Source organism: Alosa alosa, chromosome 6 (genome assembly GCF_017589495.1).
Source record: "Alosa alosa isolate M-15738 ecotype Scorff River chromosome 6, AALO_Geno_1.1, whole genome shotgun sequence".
Classification (NCBI taxonomy): Eukaryota; Metazoa; Chordata; class Actinopteri; order Clupeiformes; family Clupeidae; genus Alosa; species Alosa alosa.
Window position 1 is genome coordinate 26,047,340 of NC_063194.1, and position 19,171 is coordinate 26,066,510.

A 19,171-nucleotide genomic window follows, 5' to 3' on the forward strand; every position below is an offset into this window, starting at 1 on the left:
AGCATTATAAAACTAGCTTAGCATTACCAGAGCAACTTATACCCCTGTGCATTATACATGCCTGCTATTTGTTACACTCATGAATATGCTCCTTAAATATTGTTCCAGATGTTATGTTTTCTAGTCAGTTCCATTTCTTCAAAAGCGCGAAAAGTAAACTCAATTGGTGACCGCATTCTATTTCAATCATGCACTGAAACTCAAAAATGATTCTAGGGACTGGACTGGGCTGGACTGGACTGTGACATATCCACAAAACACAAACAGCGCTTTTCCCCCCTGCTCACTGGAAGGCCGCTGTGGCTTTTGTGGGCAGCCATGTCAGCCTTCAACAAAGCAGTGCCGCAGACTTCCTGTCGGCTGACTCTCAAAAGAGCTCAGCGAGAGAGAGAGTGATAGAGAGAGACAGAGAGAGAGAGAGAAAGAGGGAGAGAGAAATAGGAAGAGAGAGAGCAAAAGCAGCGTTTGCGTCCAAACACAATAAGGCTGGACTGGCCGTTCCGGCGCTCCCATCCACTCTGATGGGTCTGGGTCTGAGTCGGCCCCTGAGACTAAACAGAGCCCCACTCTGCAGTACTGCAGCCCTGCCTGGCTGTCATCTGTCCCCGTCTGGAGGTCTGCTTCCCAGTTTGGGTCATGTCATAAATAAATGGGTTACAATTTCAGGTGACAGATTTTATACGGTATTTTATGTGATATTTAAGTCAAGATAATGAATGATTGATGAAAATCGCGTGGTCAATTTGCAAGATGAATAACATGGCTCATGAGCAGCCTCCACTCTTCTCCCTCCTGCCTGCTCTGCACACAGCCCAGAGAGCCACAATAGTGAAGGCACAGGGCATGGTGGAGAGAACTCATACAGTAGGTCTGTTCTCATGGCTTGTGCCAGCACTTCTCCTAAGAGCCTCTCTCTCTCTCTCTCTCTCTCTCTCTCTCTCTCTCTCTCTCTCTCTCTCTCTCTCTCTTTCTCCCCGCTCTTCCCAGGGCTTGGTCTCAGCGGACACGCTGGAGTCGAGGCCAAATCCCTCCATGCTGCTTCTCCTCTCGCATGTCCACACAGCCCCTGACAGGCAACACTAATGCTATGCAGCCCAGATCCTCCTGGGGGCTCAGGTTATATGGCAAAATGGCTTTGCCATGTGGGCTAATTGCTCTACTGCTAAGTGTTCTTGGCACGTCAGGCCCACTGGTGCTGTTTCCTACAGATGTATCATTAGCTGTGCCAGGCCTGAATGGGAACTACAAGTAACATACTCTCAGTTAATGAAGAGGAATTTATGTCTGGTTTACAGTGGGCCTAGGGCAAACAAAAGGCAGAGAAGCTCTGCACACCCACACACACACACACACACACACACACACACATTACTCACATACAAACAGCAATGTCCTAGACTGGCTTCAATGATCTCCACTTGCCAAAAGCGTCAGGAAATGTGGATACTAGACAGCCAGCGAGACCGAAATATTATGTCATATCCAGCCAGTGTTGGGACACTTCTGGATGTGGCCAATATTCGCACAAGCACTCCCTTGTTCAGAAACAAAGAGAAGGAGAGAGAGAGGTGAAGAGATGGCTTAAATACTGGGCTCACTGTGATAGCCAGACCACTGTATAATCCTCCCACTCACTCAGCTCAAAATGGCTTCAGTAACAAAAAGACCCTCACACTCGCGGTCGACAAAAGAATTGTAGAGGGGGGGGCAAGGGCACGGAACCTATGACCCGAACTCCCTGTGCAACACGAATAATCTGTCAGGGGTTAACAGGCCTCAGAATTGAGAGAGTGGAAGGCTGCATTTAGATGATATCCACAGACGTCACAAGCGCTATTACAGAGCATTAACATTCAAAACAGCCTTCCAATTGAGAGGGTAGAACACATTTAAATGGTAAAGAGGTCGAAATAATGAAACACTCTTTGTTGTCGAACACAAAAAATGAGGGCAGACATGCTCAATAAAGGCATCTGGCAATCCAGCGCTCTTTGTTAGGTTCTAAGATTGATTGAATTGTTTGCAACTCAATTAAATGCTCAAAAATCAGGCATCCCCCATCTCTCGTTTTGTACAGAACGGTAGAATAGCTCAGTTCACTGATCCAAGAAATAAATTGAGTTCATTTGTACTGCTGCCCAGCCCTGACTGCAAAGACCACTTTTAAGAAAAAGTAAGAGATTGAAACAAGGGAAGAGACCCACCGACTAATGTTGGGCAGCCGTAATTCAATTCACTTAGGGGGCAAATTAAAACCAAATTCTCTTATCTGATGGAGATGTCCACAGACAACAGAGAGGGTCTGTCTCATTTGATTTTGCGCACAATGTGACCGCGGGGACATCCCGAGATGTAAACATGGGCAGTAGTGCCAGGCGGCACGTGAGGGCAGGACGGGGAGTCTCCACAGAGCCTTACTCCACCTCAGTGCACTGCGTCCCTTCATCAAAGCTGGCCCCCCAAATCTGATTATGCTGGTGATTATAAGGGCCTATGCTGAGTCTTTGAAATGCATATCACAGAGAGGGGAGGCAGGGGAAGGGTCAAGGATGAGGGCGCATTGGGTGACTGTCATGTGACGGGAGGCCTCATCTTTCAAAAGAACTGGTGGCAAAGGCACGATATGCCAGTGAACTTGCTTGGTTTTTTCCCCCCTTTACGCTTAGGAAACCCTTGTGTTCGACTAGACACCTACTTGATTCACCACACCATTACATTTTAGAGAGCAACATGAGAAAAGGATGAACCAATAGAGAGAGGGACTGTAGAGAGACACACTCAACCTGCACATATTGCTGCCTACTGGAGCAAGCTGGGTGATCTCCTCTCGGGAGATGAAAGTTGCTCCTGAACCGCCTGTTCAAGTTTTGTGCTACTGCCCTACTTTTTAGCGATAAGACCCTCCATAAAAAAGGTGAAATATTCATAAAGATACGAATGCATTGTGACAGAGCCGTGCATATTCATGACTACTCATGTGCTGCACAGACAGTCTGATTAAAGATTGAGAAGATTCCTGCACAGAGACGCCCAACTCATCAAAACCCTGTAGGTATGCGCGCATCCAAGCATGGCACACATAAATAAATCACCGTGGCGACCAGGTTCCCAGCTCTCAGAAGGTCTAATTAAGGACATGCACATGTCTTTAATAGTTTGTCTGACAACTTTCAGCTTCTTTCCGCTGTATTGCTAATTCATCACAATGTGTTCTGCTTCTGTGCCTTCTGGGTTTCTGTCAGACTATGGTAGTGCTAGAGCCGGAACTTTAGCAGCTTCACTAATTTCCAAGCAGATGTATCTTCCTGTAAGCACATCTGTGTTGTCATTTCCAACAGAATATGGATGTGGTTGTTCTGCTTAAACAAGATCATATGTTTGTGTATCCTTATGTCTGTGTACATTTATGTGTAAGCAAAAGAATGTTTAGACAAAGTCACTTTTAAAACCAAATTTCATGGATACTTAGGGGCACACGCAATCTTATTTTTGTTGGGTGACTTGATGTTACAAGAGTTACTTTTATTTATGTTTTTCATTTTTTTCATGTTTGACATTACATTGTGACTGTGGGAATCCCAGTTATGTCCCCCCTTCATGCATTGTACTTTTAGGCACTGACTAAGAGAAAAAAATTCTGTACTTCCCTTTGCTTCTGTAAAGTGGTGAAGGACTGTGAATGTTGCAATGTTTCTCTCAGGTGCTTCATACTACCTACATACATACTAAAACAGGGCCCACAGTACACTCTCTGTGAGCAGACTAGGCATGACTGAGTCAGTGGGCTGCCCGTCTATTTCTCTCCACTCTGACTGAAGAGACAGTGGATCGAGAAAAAACTCATGTGCTCCAATTCTTTCAGTAGATTTAGTAGCATGAAGTATCCCATTGTACTGTTCAGGTCAGTGGGTTGCTGTTGCTGTTTTGGTGGACTCACCAGTTGGAACTCGCTGCGGCGGCCGTAGGCCTCCTGTATCCCCGTGTCCCCCCACAAGGCCTGCAGAGCGGGCACGTACAGCTGGAAGGTGCAGGGCTCCACGGGCAGCCCGGCCTTGTTCTCAAAAGCCATGACGAACATGCCGTGCTTCTCATTCTCCGAGTTCTGCCAGGTCACACCCAGCTTGTCACGGGCGTCCACCAGCACCCTCATCCCCTGGACCAGAGAGAGAAAGAGAGAGAGGATGGACAGAGTGAGAGAGAGAGAGAGAGAGAGGGGACAGAGGCAAATAGAGAAGATTTAGGGAACAAAAATTAATGGATTAGATTAAAGAGAGACAGAAAGACAAACTAGAACAAATGCAACAAAGAGAGAGAGATTTACCAGACAAAAGAAACTAGAAAAGCTAGAACAGACAGTGGAAAGAGATATAGAGTCATCATCCATTACTCCTGTCTGCACCCTCAGTCACACCTCCAGCAGGTCAGATGTGCAAACACACACACACAGAGGCTTTTTAGCTCCCTGCAACACCCCCCTCCACTATCATTTACAGACTCCATTAGCAGTGAAGGTTCTCTGTCCAAGGTGTGTGTGACCCAATGCTCAGGTCATCCGCTCTGAATCTGGCTTACGGATTCAGTTTGGAAACCAGTTGCCTAGGGATACATTTCATTTTGAGTAGCAAACACAGAGAGAAGGAGAACAAATTACACCAAGTGCTACTTGGTTCTTCCTACTCATCGGTTGTGATTAAGTGTCACTCCATTTGGCAGAAGAGTCGGTGACCTAAAATGTAGCCGAGCTGAAAGAACTAAATCATGCAGAGTCGCTCTCCTTAATGTACATCTCTCTGCTGCCTCACAGAGGGCTCCGCCATATCCCTGTCACAAATAATAACATCTCTGGCAAGCTGATGTAGGCAGCACTGTCTGGTCTATAAACAGAGCCATGACAAAAAGCCTTCCAGGGGAAGCCAAAAAGAAGAGCTGCTCGGAACTCCCGGGAGGACTGTAAATTCAGGCCGACCACAAGTTCTTATTGGACCTTTTCATTTCCAACTATAACAGAGAGTGTACTAGCCAAGCTCCGGTGTGGGTGGGACTGAGTATATACACTAGATCTCCCACTTCTTAGGCACCACGTGCCAGACACACAATGGAAATATCATAAGGGGTTGGATGACTTTGTTCCTATTTATTTCCCTCTTCAAAGCAGCACAAATATAAGCAGCTAAGCCGGCTTAATTGTAATTGCAGGACTGACCACAGACGATGCTTCTTCTTCCCCCTTGGAACAAACAGGACACCCACTATTCAATTTGGCGCACTAAAATAACATCCTGCGCTCAGAAGGCATCCCAGAAGGAGGCTTCTGTTCCTTCTTCTAAACGGCATGTGAATCAACACTGGTGTTACTCACACGGTGAGTCTGTGCCACTAGCTGGCTGGCCTGGTATAGTGATTACGAGCAACATGGGATTCTGGTGGGATTCTGCCCCCACACTGTTTATTAAAGCTGTCCATCTCAGTGGCCACTGGCCAGCCAGCGTGCCACTGAGTACCTGTCTGCGCCATGTCACGTGCGAGCTGGGATGGCAGTAGCAGGCCAGAACCCGAGGGGTTATGGGAAACTCACGTGCGGCTGAAGCATATGGGAGAGATTGCTCTAATAACTTGAGGAACAGGGATGCTGTGAAACGTGTAAAAGCCAGGGAGGTTTTGCAACAGGAAATGAGTGCGGTAGGGTCCCGACGGGTCCGAGCGTTGTCTCCGTCCACACGCTGGCTCACCCGCCGTGGCTCTTCCTGGTCAGCCAACAGCTCAGCACTAAAATAAACAGCCGCAAGCCTCCCCGCTGACGCCGCAAAAATGCTCTTTATCGCCAGCGCACTTCCAACGCTGTCAGGCGCAAGACAGGCCACCTTCCTGTGGGACACCGCCACCCCTGTGAGCTCTTATTTTACACCCACCCTGTTACTCTGTTGTCTCTTTCAACCTTGTTCTCTGGTTTCCCTTGTTCTCTCTCTCTCTTTGTTACTCTCTCTCTCTCTCTTTCTGGTTGTCTTTGTAATGTTTTTTTTAGTAAAACATCATTTATACTTTGCCATTGTCTCTTTTGTCTTGTTTACTCTGTGTAAGTGTTTACATTTTGTTTCCTTTATTGTTTACTGTCTTTATTTACCTCTCTCTCTCTTTCTTTCTATCTCTCGCTTTCTTTTCTTTCTGTCTCCCTTGCTCGCCTCCATTTCTATGTTTGGGCCCGTCTGCCCTAGACCCCACGCATGAATCTTTGACCTCTCACCTACTTCTGCCAGTCAGTATCTGGGGAAGGACAGGCTCTCCCGGGCAACTTCAACAGAAGGCAGAAAAAGAGAGAGAGAGAGAAAGAGAGAGAGAAAGAGAGAGAGAGAGAGAGAGACAGAAAGAGAAAGAGTGAGAGAGCTAGCCACGCTATCACAGCTTAGAGGTCAGATATGGGCCTTCCAATCTCTCCCCAGGCAATGGCACAGGCCCAAAAATAGCTCCGAAAACCACCAAAACCTCACCTCAGTGTGAGTGGAGAGCGCAATGCACTTCTCAGAAACACTGATGGGGGGAAAAAACAACCCCGACTGCTTATTTTTACAACTGTATCTCCCACTTCTAGTTCAATACGTTTCTTTTTTCCTTTAGCCTTCAACTCTTTGACAATGAGTGACATATCAATGAGGCTTTGTGCTGGTATTATGGCCAGTTAGGGATTTTCCCCAACAGACAAACACGGGCAGAGTTGAGACAGTTAGAAAGACAAAGAAACAGAGTAAGATAGAAAGACAGAAGAGAGAGAGAGAGAGAGAGAGAGAGAGAGAGAGAGAGAGAGATGCATATGTCTTGATGTCTTGAGATGCATACTGTATGTCTTGCTGATCTTCTTGTATATCTTGAATGCATATGTATTTGCCATATATTTGTACTCCAAGCATTCTCTATGTTGTTTAAATGTTCGGTTTTGGCCATGCACAAATATTTGTCATGCTAATAAAGCTTACTTGAAGTGAATTGAATTGAGAGAGAGAGGGGGGAGAGAGAGAAAGAGTGAAAGAAAGAGAGAGAGAGGCTGGACACATGAGTGAGGAGTCAGTATGAGAGAGCTTAAGAGGCTCATACTCGCGGTGTGGTTATGATGAGTAAGCAGCCGGGGCCTGGGTCTGGGTGTCTCTCACCACCACTCAACCACAGCTAAATCAGCTAAACAACCCCTCGTCCTTCAGCCAGCAGCCGGCTCTGGAGCCTCCATCTTAACCCCGCCACCACCACTACCCCAACATGGGCCCCAGTCGCTGAGGATCGCTCTAATGCATCACATGGGAAAGACGGGCTTGAAAATGACTGCTCTGTCCCCCCTACACAACCACTTCCTGCAGCCTGTAGACATGTGACTCGGCACCCCTTGCCCACCCCCCACCCCACTTTCTCTCATCAACATCTTGCAGAGCAGAAGTGCTGTGGTTTGACTTTCGTAATTAGTGGCAGAGTTCAGCAGCCCACTCATATAATCCCCATGCCCTGCCATGCACGCAACAACAACTAAAAAGTGCTTATTATATGCATGTGTGTATAACCACTTTCTGAATTTCAAAATGCTGGGGGATTGAATTGCTTGCATATACTGTGTATGTAAAACATAAATTGAACCCCATTAGACATGAAAAGTAAAGTAAAATAACCTTATTAATTAGGCTATGAATTGCTTTTTTCACTTAAGTCTTGTCACTGAACCATTGGATGAAGAATGTGCCTAATACTCCTCTGCATTTGTGACTTTAAGCTTTAAGTAACCTACTCTTGCATATATGTGCAGATGCCATGTACCACAATTTATCTGTGCATGCCGAGACCAACTTTTGATTCTTTGATAAGGACAACAAGTTCATTATTTTGGGTTGCTATTACATTCGAATTGCAGACCAAAGACCATGTAGAAATGTGCTGTAATTTCTAAACCTGATCACTCTGGAACCGTTTATTGTATAGCGGAATGCTTTACATCTTCGTAAGGTCGGCTGTTTATTTTGATATATGGTTTGTCATATGTTCAGTCAAGAGTTTGTGAGATATTCCAGCGAGAAAAATGTGTGTGGAGATGGGCGCAGAACTGTATGCATAATGCAATATGCACGAATTTGGTTAGGCCTATATTCCCTCATCAGTCTGTTCTCGTTATCATAAGTATAAGTATATATACTTTTTTGATCCCGTGAGGGAAATTTGGTCTTTGCATTTAACCCAATCGGTGAATTAGTGAAGCACAAACAGCACACAGTGAACACACAGTGAGGTGCACACACTAATCCCAGCGCAGTGAGCTGCCTGCTTCAACGGCGGCGCTCGGGGAGCAGAGAGGGGTTAGGTGCCTTGCTCAAGAGCACTTCAGCCGCTTCCTACTGGTCGGGGGTCGAACCGGCAACCCTCCGGTTACAAGTCCAGAGTGCTAACCAGTGGGCCACGGCTGCCCCATAAATTTTGATCATTTTGATCAGGCAAATAATTTCGTTCAGAAAATATCAAATCTAAATAAACAAATTTACCTGGATACAATAAATGCTATTTTTTGATTGGATGTCGGGTGGCTATTTATTTTTTAAATTGGCTGGTGACTGGTGAGCTACTTCTGAACCCTGCGAGATATCCTCTCCTATATGCCTACGCCTTGTCGATTAATTATGTGGGTACCGGCAATGTTTGAGAAGTAGCAGAACGCAAGATTGTTGCCAGATAATACAAAGGCAAAGTACAGTCACTTCCAAATAAGTTTAAAGGTCAAGTTTGAGCCCAAGATTGTTTATGTACAGACTTATCTTCATTTAAACAAGTAATACCCAGATTTCCAGTGTCCTACCTATAACACATTTGGCTAGACAACAACTTTAAAATCATTTTTCTCAGTTTCACACTCTGGCGAGTTTGGTCTTTTGCCTTTGTAGGGCAAAGTAGACATACATGCCTATATGGTATAAACCCCAACTGTAAATATACACATGTAGAGTATTCTACTCTATACACACAATTCTATACACTATGCACACAATTCTATACACCATACACACAATTCTGTCCCTACACTTTTCAGCACTCTCTAAAAGCACAGCTCTAAAATATTTGCACAAAATACTAAATCCATTCCACCATAGGGATGCAATGAATGATACAAGGACATTACAGTAAAAGCAGTTCAAAGAATACAAGATTACTGATACCACGCAAAAACTAGCTTTGCCTCAGTTCTTAAATCATATGCACTTTTGCACACACTGTACACACTTTTTGCCATGAGTAGCCTAAAATGCATTGCTCATTCAGTAAACACATGCAATCTGTGCAATAATCCCAGGTCATCAGCATCTGAACTCATTGAGTACATATTTTCCATGCTGGAGAACCTAAACCCTTGCCACTGCCTCTGGGGGGTAAGGAGGAACCAAAGATTCTAGAACAGAGCTCTGTTCTAGAATCTTTGGGAGGAACTACTTCTGTTGATAGCTGCTTTTCAGTATTCAATTTGGTCATTATCAATAATGCCAAACTGAAAACAGAAATTAAGAGCACTCGATACATCATATTTGTGGATGTTTCTGTATTCACTGCTTTGGTTTGCATCTGGTTCAGTTCACCATCCAATATTCACAAATCAATTTCTTCAATCATATACCCCATTTGTCAGTGCATTTGATGATCTGTTCTCAGGATAGATAGTGCACACCAGGGCAAACTTCCAATGGTATCTGGCAAAGGCAAACATCCTGTTTTTCTGAATCAGTTCAGAGAGGACTAGAGTTATAACTTGTGATCCTGATAGAGTCAGACCAGAGAGTAGTTATAGTATTAAGAATGATGCTGAGTAGTTTCACTTATGTATGCTATGCTGTATTCTTCTCTTTTCTTTACCTCTTTGTATAGATCTCTCAAAGAGCATGTGTTTGCTTGCTGGAGACAAAACATTTATGAATGTGTGTAATACTCATTATCAGTGTGACATTGCAAAGATCTAGTTTTATAATAATGTTGTTATGACAGTGTGTTTTGACCTATGGTTCTCAGATGAGTCTCCAGGGCTTAAAATTCATTTTTCAAAATGGGGGGGAATTCCCCCCTTAGGTTATTCATGTAGGGGGGATTTACACAATTTGGGGGGGAGGGGGGGTCGATTCTGATACCAAGTCAAGAATTGCGATTTCAATACTGCCGATACTTTTTTAAAAAAAGTGTTTGATTTTGGGGCCCCCACCACCCTGACGTCATCAGTAATATATACTGTAGTGGGATCATTCACAACAGTGGACATCCTAGATTCTGCTTGACTCTCTCCACACACACAAACACACACTGAAAATGATAGCTTATGTGATATGTTTCTATCATATATTTTTGAATTCATATAGAGTGTATTTATTTAATAATGCATTTTTTAAAGTATAGCATTTTACTAGTAATTACTACTAGCTAAACATATTTAGTAATTTGAATGCCTCATAGTGACGTTTAACCTATAACACTTAGGCATATCTTTAATGTGGTGTGTAGGTCCAATTGAGTGCACATTGGTGATGAGTAGGTGTAATTGAGTGCCTGTCACTTTAAGAAAATACCTGAGAGTAATTCTATGGAGTAATTAGCCCCCCTTCAACCTGACGGTTTTAGGCTGTAGTCGCTAGTGAATAAAAGCTGTGCATAGTGCGGTATGTGTATGCAAATCATTATGTTTTCTATGTCATTAGATACAATAAATGTTGACATGTCGAAGACAATCTTTCTGGGATCAAGTGTTGACGTGACCTGAGCTAGCAGGATCGTTACCAAGGAGCTCTTTCCAGATGTAAAAGTTTGCCATGGTAGCGTAGCCTATTTGCGTAAGCGCAAAGTGGTTCTCTCTCTCTCTCTCTCCGTGTGTGTGTGCGTCTGCATGAGGCTATGTTAAATTCAACTCGGTAGTTGATCAGTCCGGTCAATAGCACCGCATTCACGCCACTTAATGATTAGGCTATATTAACGTCATCAGACAGGCTGTAAAAGTGTATGCGGGAATTTCTCGCATTATGATGGCTAGAGTTGCGGGACTTGAACAAATTATGCGCAATACCCGCAATCCCGCAGTGAAATTTAAGCCCTGGTCTCGTTTTGAGTTCTGTACGTGTAGTTTTGCGAAAATAATAAATTGTTGCAGGAAATGTGTCTAAGCAGTTTGCTCAGACAAAATGTATCTTAGCAAACTGTAAGTTGGGCAAGCCAAACTGATAAGGCAGTCAGCAATCAGAGAGATAACAGAACCTAACGACCACAATGTGAGGTTGTGAGGAATGTGTGTGTGTGTGTGTGTGTGTGTGTGTGTGTGTGTGTGTGTGTGTGTGTGTGTGTGTGTGTGTGTGTGTGTCTGTCTGTCTGTTTTGAGAGGAGTGAGTGTCTGGGAGGGAGGCACTCTGAGTGCAGACCTAATAAGCTCTGAGATAGGCCAAGTCAAGGAGGGGTCACTGTGGCGGAGCAAGCTGCCCATTCCCTCACCTCACGCACATCACATCAGCTCCCCTCAGCAGTCCCACCCAGTCAGGTGACAAATACCACCTCGCCTGCTAACAGCCAGAGAACTGGCTCAGTAGGAGTGGAGCAATGCTCTGCATGTGTCCATGTTTGTTTGTTTGTGTTTTATCTCAGGGTTTAGATGTGTGGTTGTAAAGCTCTAGGGGGTTTCAAAGGTCGTAAATGGCACAAGTGCCTGAACTTCCCGTAGCCAGGCCTTTATCTGTTTCCCTGAAGAGGTTAATGACAGGTGACTGGAGCTGCGTGTGCAAGTTGAAAGACAGGTCACGCCATGTCAGATCTAATGCTCCATCTGAAGACAGATTGCAGACTTCCTTAGGGACAATAACATTGATTATGGAGAGCTAGACAGCACAAACCAGAAAGCCTAGTAGTTCTTGCATAAACTTTAAGGAGTTTTGAGATATAGGATAGCCATTATGGAGATTTGGACTACGCGACTTCTACAGTCAAAGACAGAATAGGGTTGAAATATTGCATGCATACTATTCAAGTTGAATCAGGAGCAGTGATTTCCTTTGGGGCAAGTGGTCCCACACATCCCAAATACCACGCAGTTCCTCTTTCAGAGCCAAGTCAGCCCAGACTCTAAACTCTTGACTGACTGGCACGCTCGACTATAAAAGGTCATAGAAAAATATTCTCCCTCTCACAGCAGACACAACCCCCTCAACCCTACACACACAGACACACACTCACACTCACACACCTGAAGATGGTGGTCATCAGCTATAGGCCATATGTTTACTTTCATGACAGAAAGTGTGAGTGAGTGTGTGTGTGTGTGTGTGTGTGTGTGTGTGTGTGTTTCTCATTTTGGCAGCCCAAGGCCAGATTACTCCAAGCTTGTTCGGTGTCTTCCCTCTCACACACAGATGGTATTTCATTTCCCCGAGTCCTGTCCTCCGACAGTTCTTTGGATTTGTAAAGAATGAGACTCTGGTTGGTCGAGCGAGTTGTTAAATCATGTTTGTACTGCCTCCAAACTACCGCCAATGTAGTCAAACTTGGCACCTTCTACTTCCTTCGCTGCTGTTTTATGTTTACTTTCGAATGGCACAGCACTGCTGAAACATGCAATCACTGCCAATACACACATTGCAGGATACACATGGCGTGTTTAGGCTCAGCATACAGCAGCAGGGCCCTCCTGTGTACACGAGTCAGACATGAGTGCTAGCAGCTAGTGCATAAAAAAAAACAACACTTGTGCAAAAACCAAAGAGCATCCAAACAAGAACAGTCTCCCCACATACCCAGTATTCACAGAGACATGGATGCTGTTTATGCACCACATTTCCACACAAAGCATTAACATGTTTGGTCATCAAGCTCATAAGATGTAAATCACGGGAAAAGGAAATAGTGAATGTGTCGTTAGCTGCGCTCCACACCACCCCTCCCGTAGCCCTCGCCTCGTCTAGCTCTGTGGGATGGGGCTGAGCAGCGGTAGTAGACAAGAAGGCTGGCTCTCTCGGGATCGCATCCAGAAAGAAGCCGCCTCACAATCCCATCTTTATACTCGCAGGCTCACAGTCGGGATATCTGATCGCAATCGGGACCCGACCCTAAACAAAGCGCACCTTTGAGTGGTGGTCTAGCTTGCGTGTCTGCATCTGCATGGATGCTAGGAGTCATGCTCACGCAGGGGTCTCGGCTGTCTCAGACCTGCTGCTCAGGAAGAGGCCGGGACAGCGCAGGGCCCAGGCCCAGACAGGGTGATGAGAGCCTGGAGCCTGGAGCCGTGGGAATGGTGCAGGGCGCTGTGGTGGCATGGGTTGGGGTGAAGGTTTGGTGGTTTGAAGTTGTGGGAATCGTGCAGGCTTACTTAAACAAGGAATGGTACAGCACTCCAAACTATGGCGACTGAAAAGTTTGAAAGTCAATTTGGAGTGCCATCCTATTCTTTCATTCAATAATCTTGTTCAACAATTCAATCATCTAATAATACTATTGTTGGGAATTCAGCATCCAGGTCTCTGAGTCTTTGAGTGTGTTGTTACATTTTTTTAAGATGAAAAAGAGAATCAAATAAATCTCTCATTAGTGAGAGGTTTTCTTTCTTACTGGAATGGCTCTTGCTTTTCAATGTATTAGACTCTTGCTCTCCAATGTAGGGATATGTCCTTCAGCAAGAAAATCAAAACTTTTGATAAAGCTACTCCCATTCGTCACACCATCATGCTGTGGTGAAGATAACAATTATCCAAGGAGACCTTTTTTCCGATTTTTTCCACCATACACAAGATAACAAAGTGCTGATTGACGTAATAACAGTGTACGATTGGTTCACCTCACAGACTGTGTTGCCTATCTGTGTGCATTGTGTATGCTGCTGAGACATGTGCTTTGTCCTTCCAGGGACGTGAACATAAAATAAATCCACTTGCTTATCCGAGGGCAGGCACGTAGCCCATGCATGCACAACAGACACAGTATGACACCCCCCCTCCCATGATGCCAAGGGAATAACACCAAAGCATGGTTATTTCCTGTCAACTGCCCTTCTGACTTGAGTTGGTGTATGGAGCTGTTGGTCAATCGAGACAGCCAGTCGTCCCTCCAGGACTGGGCCCAAGCAGCATCCAGCGGAACAAAGAGGGGCCATCCTCCTCCTCAAAAAAGTGATAAAATAGATGGAGTGGAAAACCAGCCCTCCGAGACGGGACTTGCGATGGAGAAGCGTCCAAAGTAGACAGAATGGAGGCACTGGAAAACACTGACCACATGAGGTCAGGTCAAGTTCTTGAGTTTTATGGTACCCTGGGATTCTAGATTCAGAGCGGAGGGCTAAGACAGGCGGGGGGCTGGGCAGCCAGGGACAAACACTGGCACTGCTGAAGTGAAGATTGATCTCTCTGTGAGTTTCCTTCATCATTAAAAGGGAGATGATATGAATTCTTCCGAAGCCTGTCCTCAATCTAGCGCAGCAAGCACAGGGCCGCTGTCAATCGTTAGGGATTACTGGTGCGTAGAGGGGCACTTCTTTCTCACACAAATCCTCCGCCCCCCCTACCCCCCACCCCACCCCTCTCAAGCTTCCTGTTAATTACAGGCTGTGAGTCAGTGGTGTTCAATACAAAGGCATCTAAAATAGACCTGTTCACAGGGAAATGACCCAGCAATAATCCCATAGCTCAGCCGCTCATTGTGAGCCATCCCACGGAAAATGCTCAGACTGAGTAAAACAACCACTGCCGTGACTGAGTGACTGAGCGACTGACTGACTGACGCAGCGGACCTGGCGGAATTGGCCAGCTTACTAGGTAAAAACCGGCTGCTCACTCACATGGCTGACTTCACTCACATGCTTTGTGTTCAGCGAACACACAGACAAAACCAGAGGACTAGTGTGAGGCCACTTTCTGGTGAAAAGGGTTGACACACTGCTCCTGTGCTGAGTATGGAGAGAGTGTTGGATGTTTCAAACTAATTGTCATGTACTCATTAAAGATGCAACATCATTAGACAGTAATCAAATTCTTAAAACACAGAGTGCCCCAATTTAAATGATGGGCAAGGTCTTATGTTTATCTAAAGCTAATTTAATAACTGAGCAAACTCAATTGCTATGCAATGCTGATTTGACACTATGGACAAGATCTTAACTGCAAACATTGCACATGATAGCTATACTCCTTGCATGTTGATAGACTTTACACTTTGCCCAACATTTAAAGTAGGGCCCAATGTGTGAGACAACGTCTAAATGGACATTGGTTGTTATATTGGTCCTAATGTTACTAGACTTTCAGCCTACATCAACTATCCTGTGGAAGAGCTGCAGTACTTTTTTCTGACTGCTTTGTTTCTGTTACTGTATTCAGCTTTACAACTACATGGTTATTACCATAAGAATAGGTGAGGATAACCACTGACAGCATCGGTCAGACCTGTTTAAGACAAGCACAGGAAATCTCAATGGAATTCCAGAGCTGTTTAAAATGAATGGCGATGGAATTCCCAAAGCAATGGGATTCCAACTGGATAACTTCACAGTCATAATAGACTGAATAGAAACAACAGATTTAAGCCTCACCATATAGCTGAACAGGTCTGTGTTAAAGTTGCAACCGGCAACCTCAAAAACACCCCACTAACACCTTCTGGTAATTGATGACAAGCAATTAGGCTAATTATTTAACTGGCAGAAATGTAGGCCACTACAATGTGCTCAATCCATTTTAATCCAGTAATTTAAATCTCCAAGTAAATGTCCAACATTATAAGGCTAATTGTGAATGAGGTGCTGCTGTAGCTTTTTCAAATTAAGTTATTAACCATCCTTGTATAAAGACCTGACCTGTCATAAGCCTGTGACTCTTAATACTAGAGAACTAATAGGCTACTGGTGAACTGAACAAGTTTTGAACTTTCAAAGTTTGCATCCAGCTCCAACTCCACTCTGTTTGTCTTTCTGATCTTGAGCAGACAGGTAAAGAAGTAGTTGATGTGTAGAATATTTGGTGTTCTGTGTTGTGCCAGTGATCATAAAGCATGACATAAAATGAAAAGTCTGCCTCTAGGGCCAAATAAACAAGTTAGTGCATTATGGATGTGTATCAGCACCATGGCATGGTAGCCTATATAGCCTACTTTGTGATGACATGTTCTTTTTAACAGTAAAGAACATTTAGCTGTAGCCATTTATATATTTAAAAAAAATACCTTAATGATGTTTTCAAAGATAGTATCCCTGAACTCCAGCAGTGCTTTCTGGTCGAACTCCTTCCCATGGATAATCCTCATCTGCTTCAAGAACGTGGATTTCCCACTTTCCCCGGCTCCAAGGAGCAGAATCTTCACCAGCCGGCGGATTGACCGTCTCTCACGGGCGAGCATAGCATCAATTTCTCGACTGCGTCTCTTTGCCTCTCGTTCTTGATTTGGATCTCTAGTGTCCCGAGTTCTCTCTTTGCTGTTACTTCTCTCACGGCTGGCTTCGGCTGGGAGCAAACACCGGCTAAGGGTGCGCACCACGCCAGCCATCGTTTCTAATTATGTGAACCACCAATGTAATCTCGTAGATCACTTTGCATAAGACGTTTTGGGAATATGCGAGGGTCTAGTTTGGAGTTGGAGGTTCCTTCAATACATTTCGAGAAGCATGCCTCTTAAGTAAACTAAAACACGAAAAAGTAAAATTATAACTGACAAGTTGGTTTGGCTGAATAAACAACTAACTGAATAGCTATATAGCTAAATAAGAACCATCTCATCTTTATAAAACCAACATTTGTATTCCAGCAATGCAACTAAAGTGATGAAGACAGTTAAAAGCTCGTCTATCTAACAAAGGCGGTTGACACAGACAGTGGAACCGATATCAGCATGCGTTCCTGTCAGGTTCCATTCGTAAGTAGTGCCATCAATGCGTAATCTGATAAATTATTAAACATGTAAATACATACAAAATGTTGGCGCTTAACTCCTAACTGGTCCTAGGAAAAGTTTTCGGGAGCCGCGTATCCTTTCTTTTCTCTCCCGATAGCTGGAAGTTTATTTTGACTAGCCCCCTCCCTCCTATTAGCTGTAAAGCACTCCGGAACTGCCAGATGTAGGCGCTATAGCCAACGGGGCTATTGGGGGTATGTGTGTGTGTGTGGGGGGATGGGTAATGAGCTCTATCATTTTAGAAAATAGTGTTTGTTTCTCTTGAAGTGTGTTATTTTAAATGGAGGCTGAACCTTATATCGCAATGGATGGTTTGCTCTTTACATGTAAGTCAGTGCCTGAGTGTCTCAGTGTATTATAAGTAAGTCATTGATTTTATGTTTGCATCATGCATGCAATTTAATCATCATTATTTCGTGATTCAAACAATGACTCATTAGAGCAGGGGTCTCCAACCTTTTTGGGAATGAGGGCTACCTGAAGGACTCGAAATCATATGGGCTTTTGAAAAAAAAGCAGACCCTCCCCTTTTTTGCAAGGGTAATCCTCCTAATTAATAGGCCTATGCGATTTTTTTAATTGTCAATATTATGTAAGCCTATAAGCCTTTATATATTAAGCAACTGTATTTTCATCTGATTCTTCAATACTTCAATATCAATATGCAAAACTACCAACATTTTTGATCAGTTTGTAATTGTTTAGTGCAATTAATAATTTAGGTTACAATTTTTAGCATTAAGTCAAGTCAAGTCACATTTATTTCATCCATAAGAATGGAAATTACATTACCCACCATTAAGAATTCAGAGGCTGTTTAAGTTCTGATGTCAGTGGACAATTCGGTTGTAACATTTCAATAGCAATCACCAACACCAGCCCAACCTATGAAGACGCCTTTTATAGTTATTACACATCTGAAATCTCTCCATGATTAAGACAAAAAAGGTTTTGTTTTTTGCCAGGTAATGCACAGTCCTATTGCATGGCATGCAAGCCACAAGATTTTCAGCACTATTGCTACACCAGAAGGCTACGGAGGAGAAAGGATAGATAGATAGATTTATAGATAGATAGATAGATAGATAGATACTTTATTGATCCCCAAGGGGAAATTCAAGGTATCAGTAGCATACAGACATCACACACACATTCACTAACAGCAGAAAAAGTAATTCAAAGTATATAATATTAAAAAAAAAACACAACTAAGCAATAAGGACAGTAGGAGATAAAGAATATACCAAATATAGCTGCAAGCAGCAATGAGGGGGCCAAGCAGTTGAGCAGGAGTTGTCATGGCAACACAATGTTGCTACATTATACACACACCCAATTAACCTACCATCCGACCCACCACACACATATACACAGACAAACCTCCGTGTATATACATGCGCATACCTCAAACATCACCAAATTTATTGTGTGTCCTCAGGTTGTAGTCATGAGACCACATACCAAGTTTGGTGTCAATACAAGAAAGTGTTGATAATTATAGCGCCCCTAGTGTTCAAAGGTCACTAAATATATTGAGTATCTTCAGGATGTGGTCCCGAGTCTATGTACCAAATTTGGTGTCGAAGTTTTGCAAATTATAGCACCCCTAGTGGTGAAAGGTTGCTAACATTATTGTGTGTCCTCAGGATGTGGTCTTGAGTCCATGAACCAAGTTTGGTTTTGATACGTGAAAGCATTGCTGAGATATGACCTAAACTTCTGTTACTCTAGCGCCGCCCTAGTGGTTGAAAGTCACCAAATTTATTTTGTGTCCTCAGAATAGGGATACAAGGATACAAGGATACAAGGAAGTTTATTGTCACATGCATATAGTTACTGGAAGTAAGAAATGCAGTGAAATTATGTCTGGTGTCAGCCTATTTGTGCAAAGTGGGGGGGGGTAAAAAGTGCAGTAGAAGAGGGATTTAGTAGATTAAGTGGCAAGGGCTGCATAAGAAAGGTGGGGGAGGATTGGAATTGGGGGGGGGGCACCAACAAGGAGCACATCTAGGGTAGCACATCTTGGCCCCCAATAAGGTCCCAAGTCCATATACTAAGTTTGGTTTCGATACGTGAAAGCATTGCTGAAATATGAGCCCACTTCCTGTGATTATAGCGCCCTCCTAGTGGTCAAAGGTCATTAAATTTATTGAGCCTCCTCCTTACTGGGTCCTGACCCCATGTACTGACTTTGTTTTTTTTTTATGTCAAAGCGTTGCTGAAATATGACTATACTTCCTCTGATTATAGCACCACACAGTGGTCA

At 44.0% G+C, this 19,171-nt stretch overlaps 1 protein-coding gene across 1 annotated transcript in view; it reads right to left on the bottom strand.

Annotated features, from left to right (window-relative positions):
- gna12a (guanine nucleotide binding protein (G protein) alpha 12a) overlaps positions 1 to 17,019 on the bottom strand; it is a 31,360-nt gene extending 14,341 nt beyond the window's left edge. The window contains exons 1-2 of the mRNA XM_048245650.1: positions 16,180 to 17,019; positions 3,938 to 4,153 (exon numbers count right to left, since the gene is read on the bottom strand). Coding sequence (XP_048101607.1) covers positions 3,938 to 4,153; positions 16,180 to 16,500 — 537 coding nt within the window. The 5' untranslated portion in view covers positions 16,501 to 17,019. The remainder of the gene's footprint in view (positions 1 to 3,937; positions 4,154 to 16,179) is intronic.
- Positions 17,020 to 19,171: the final 2,152 nt, after the last annotated feature.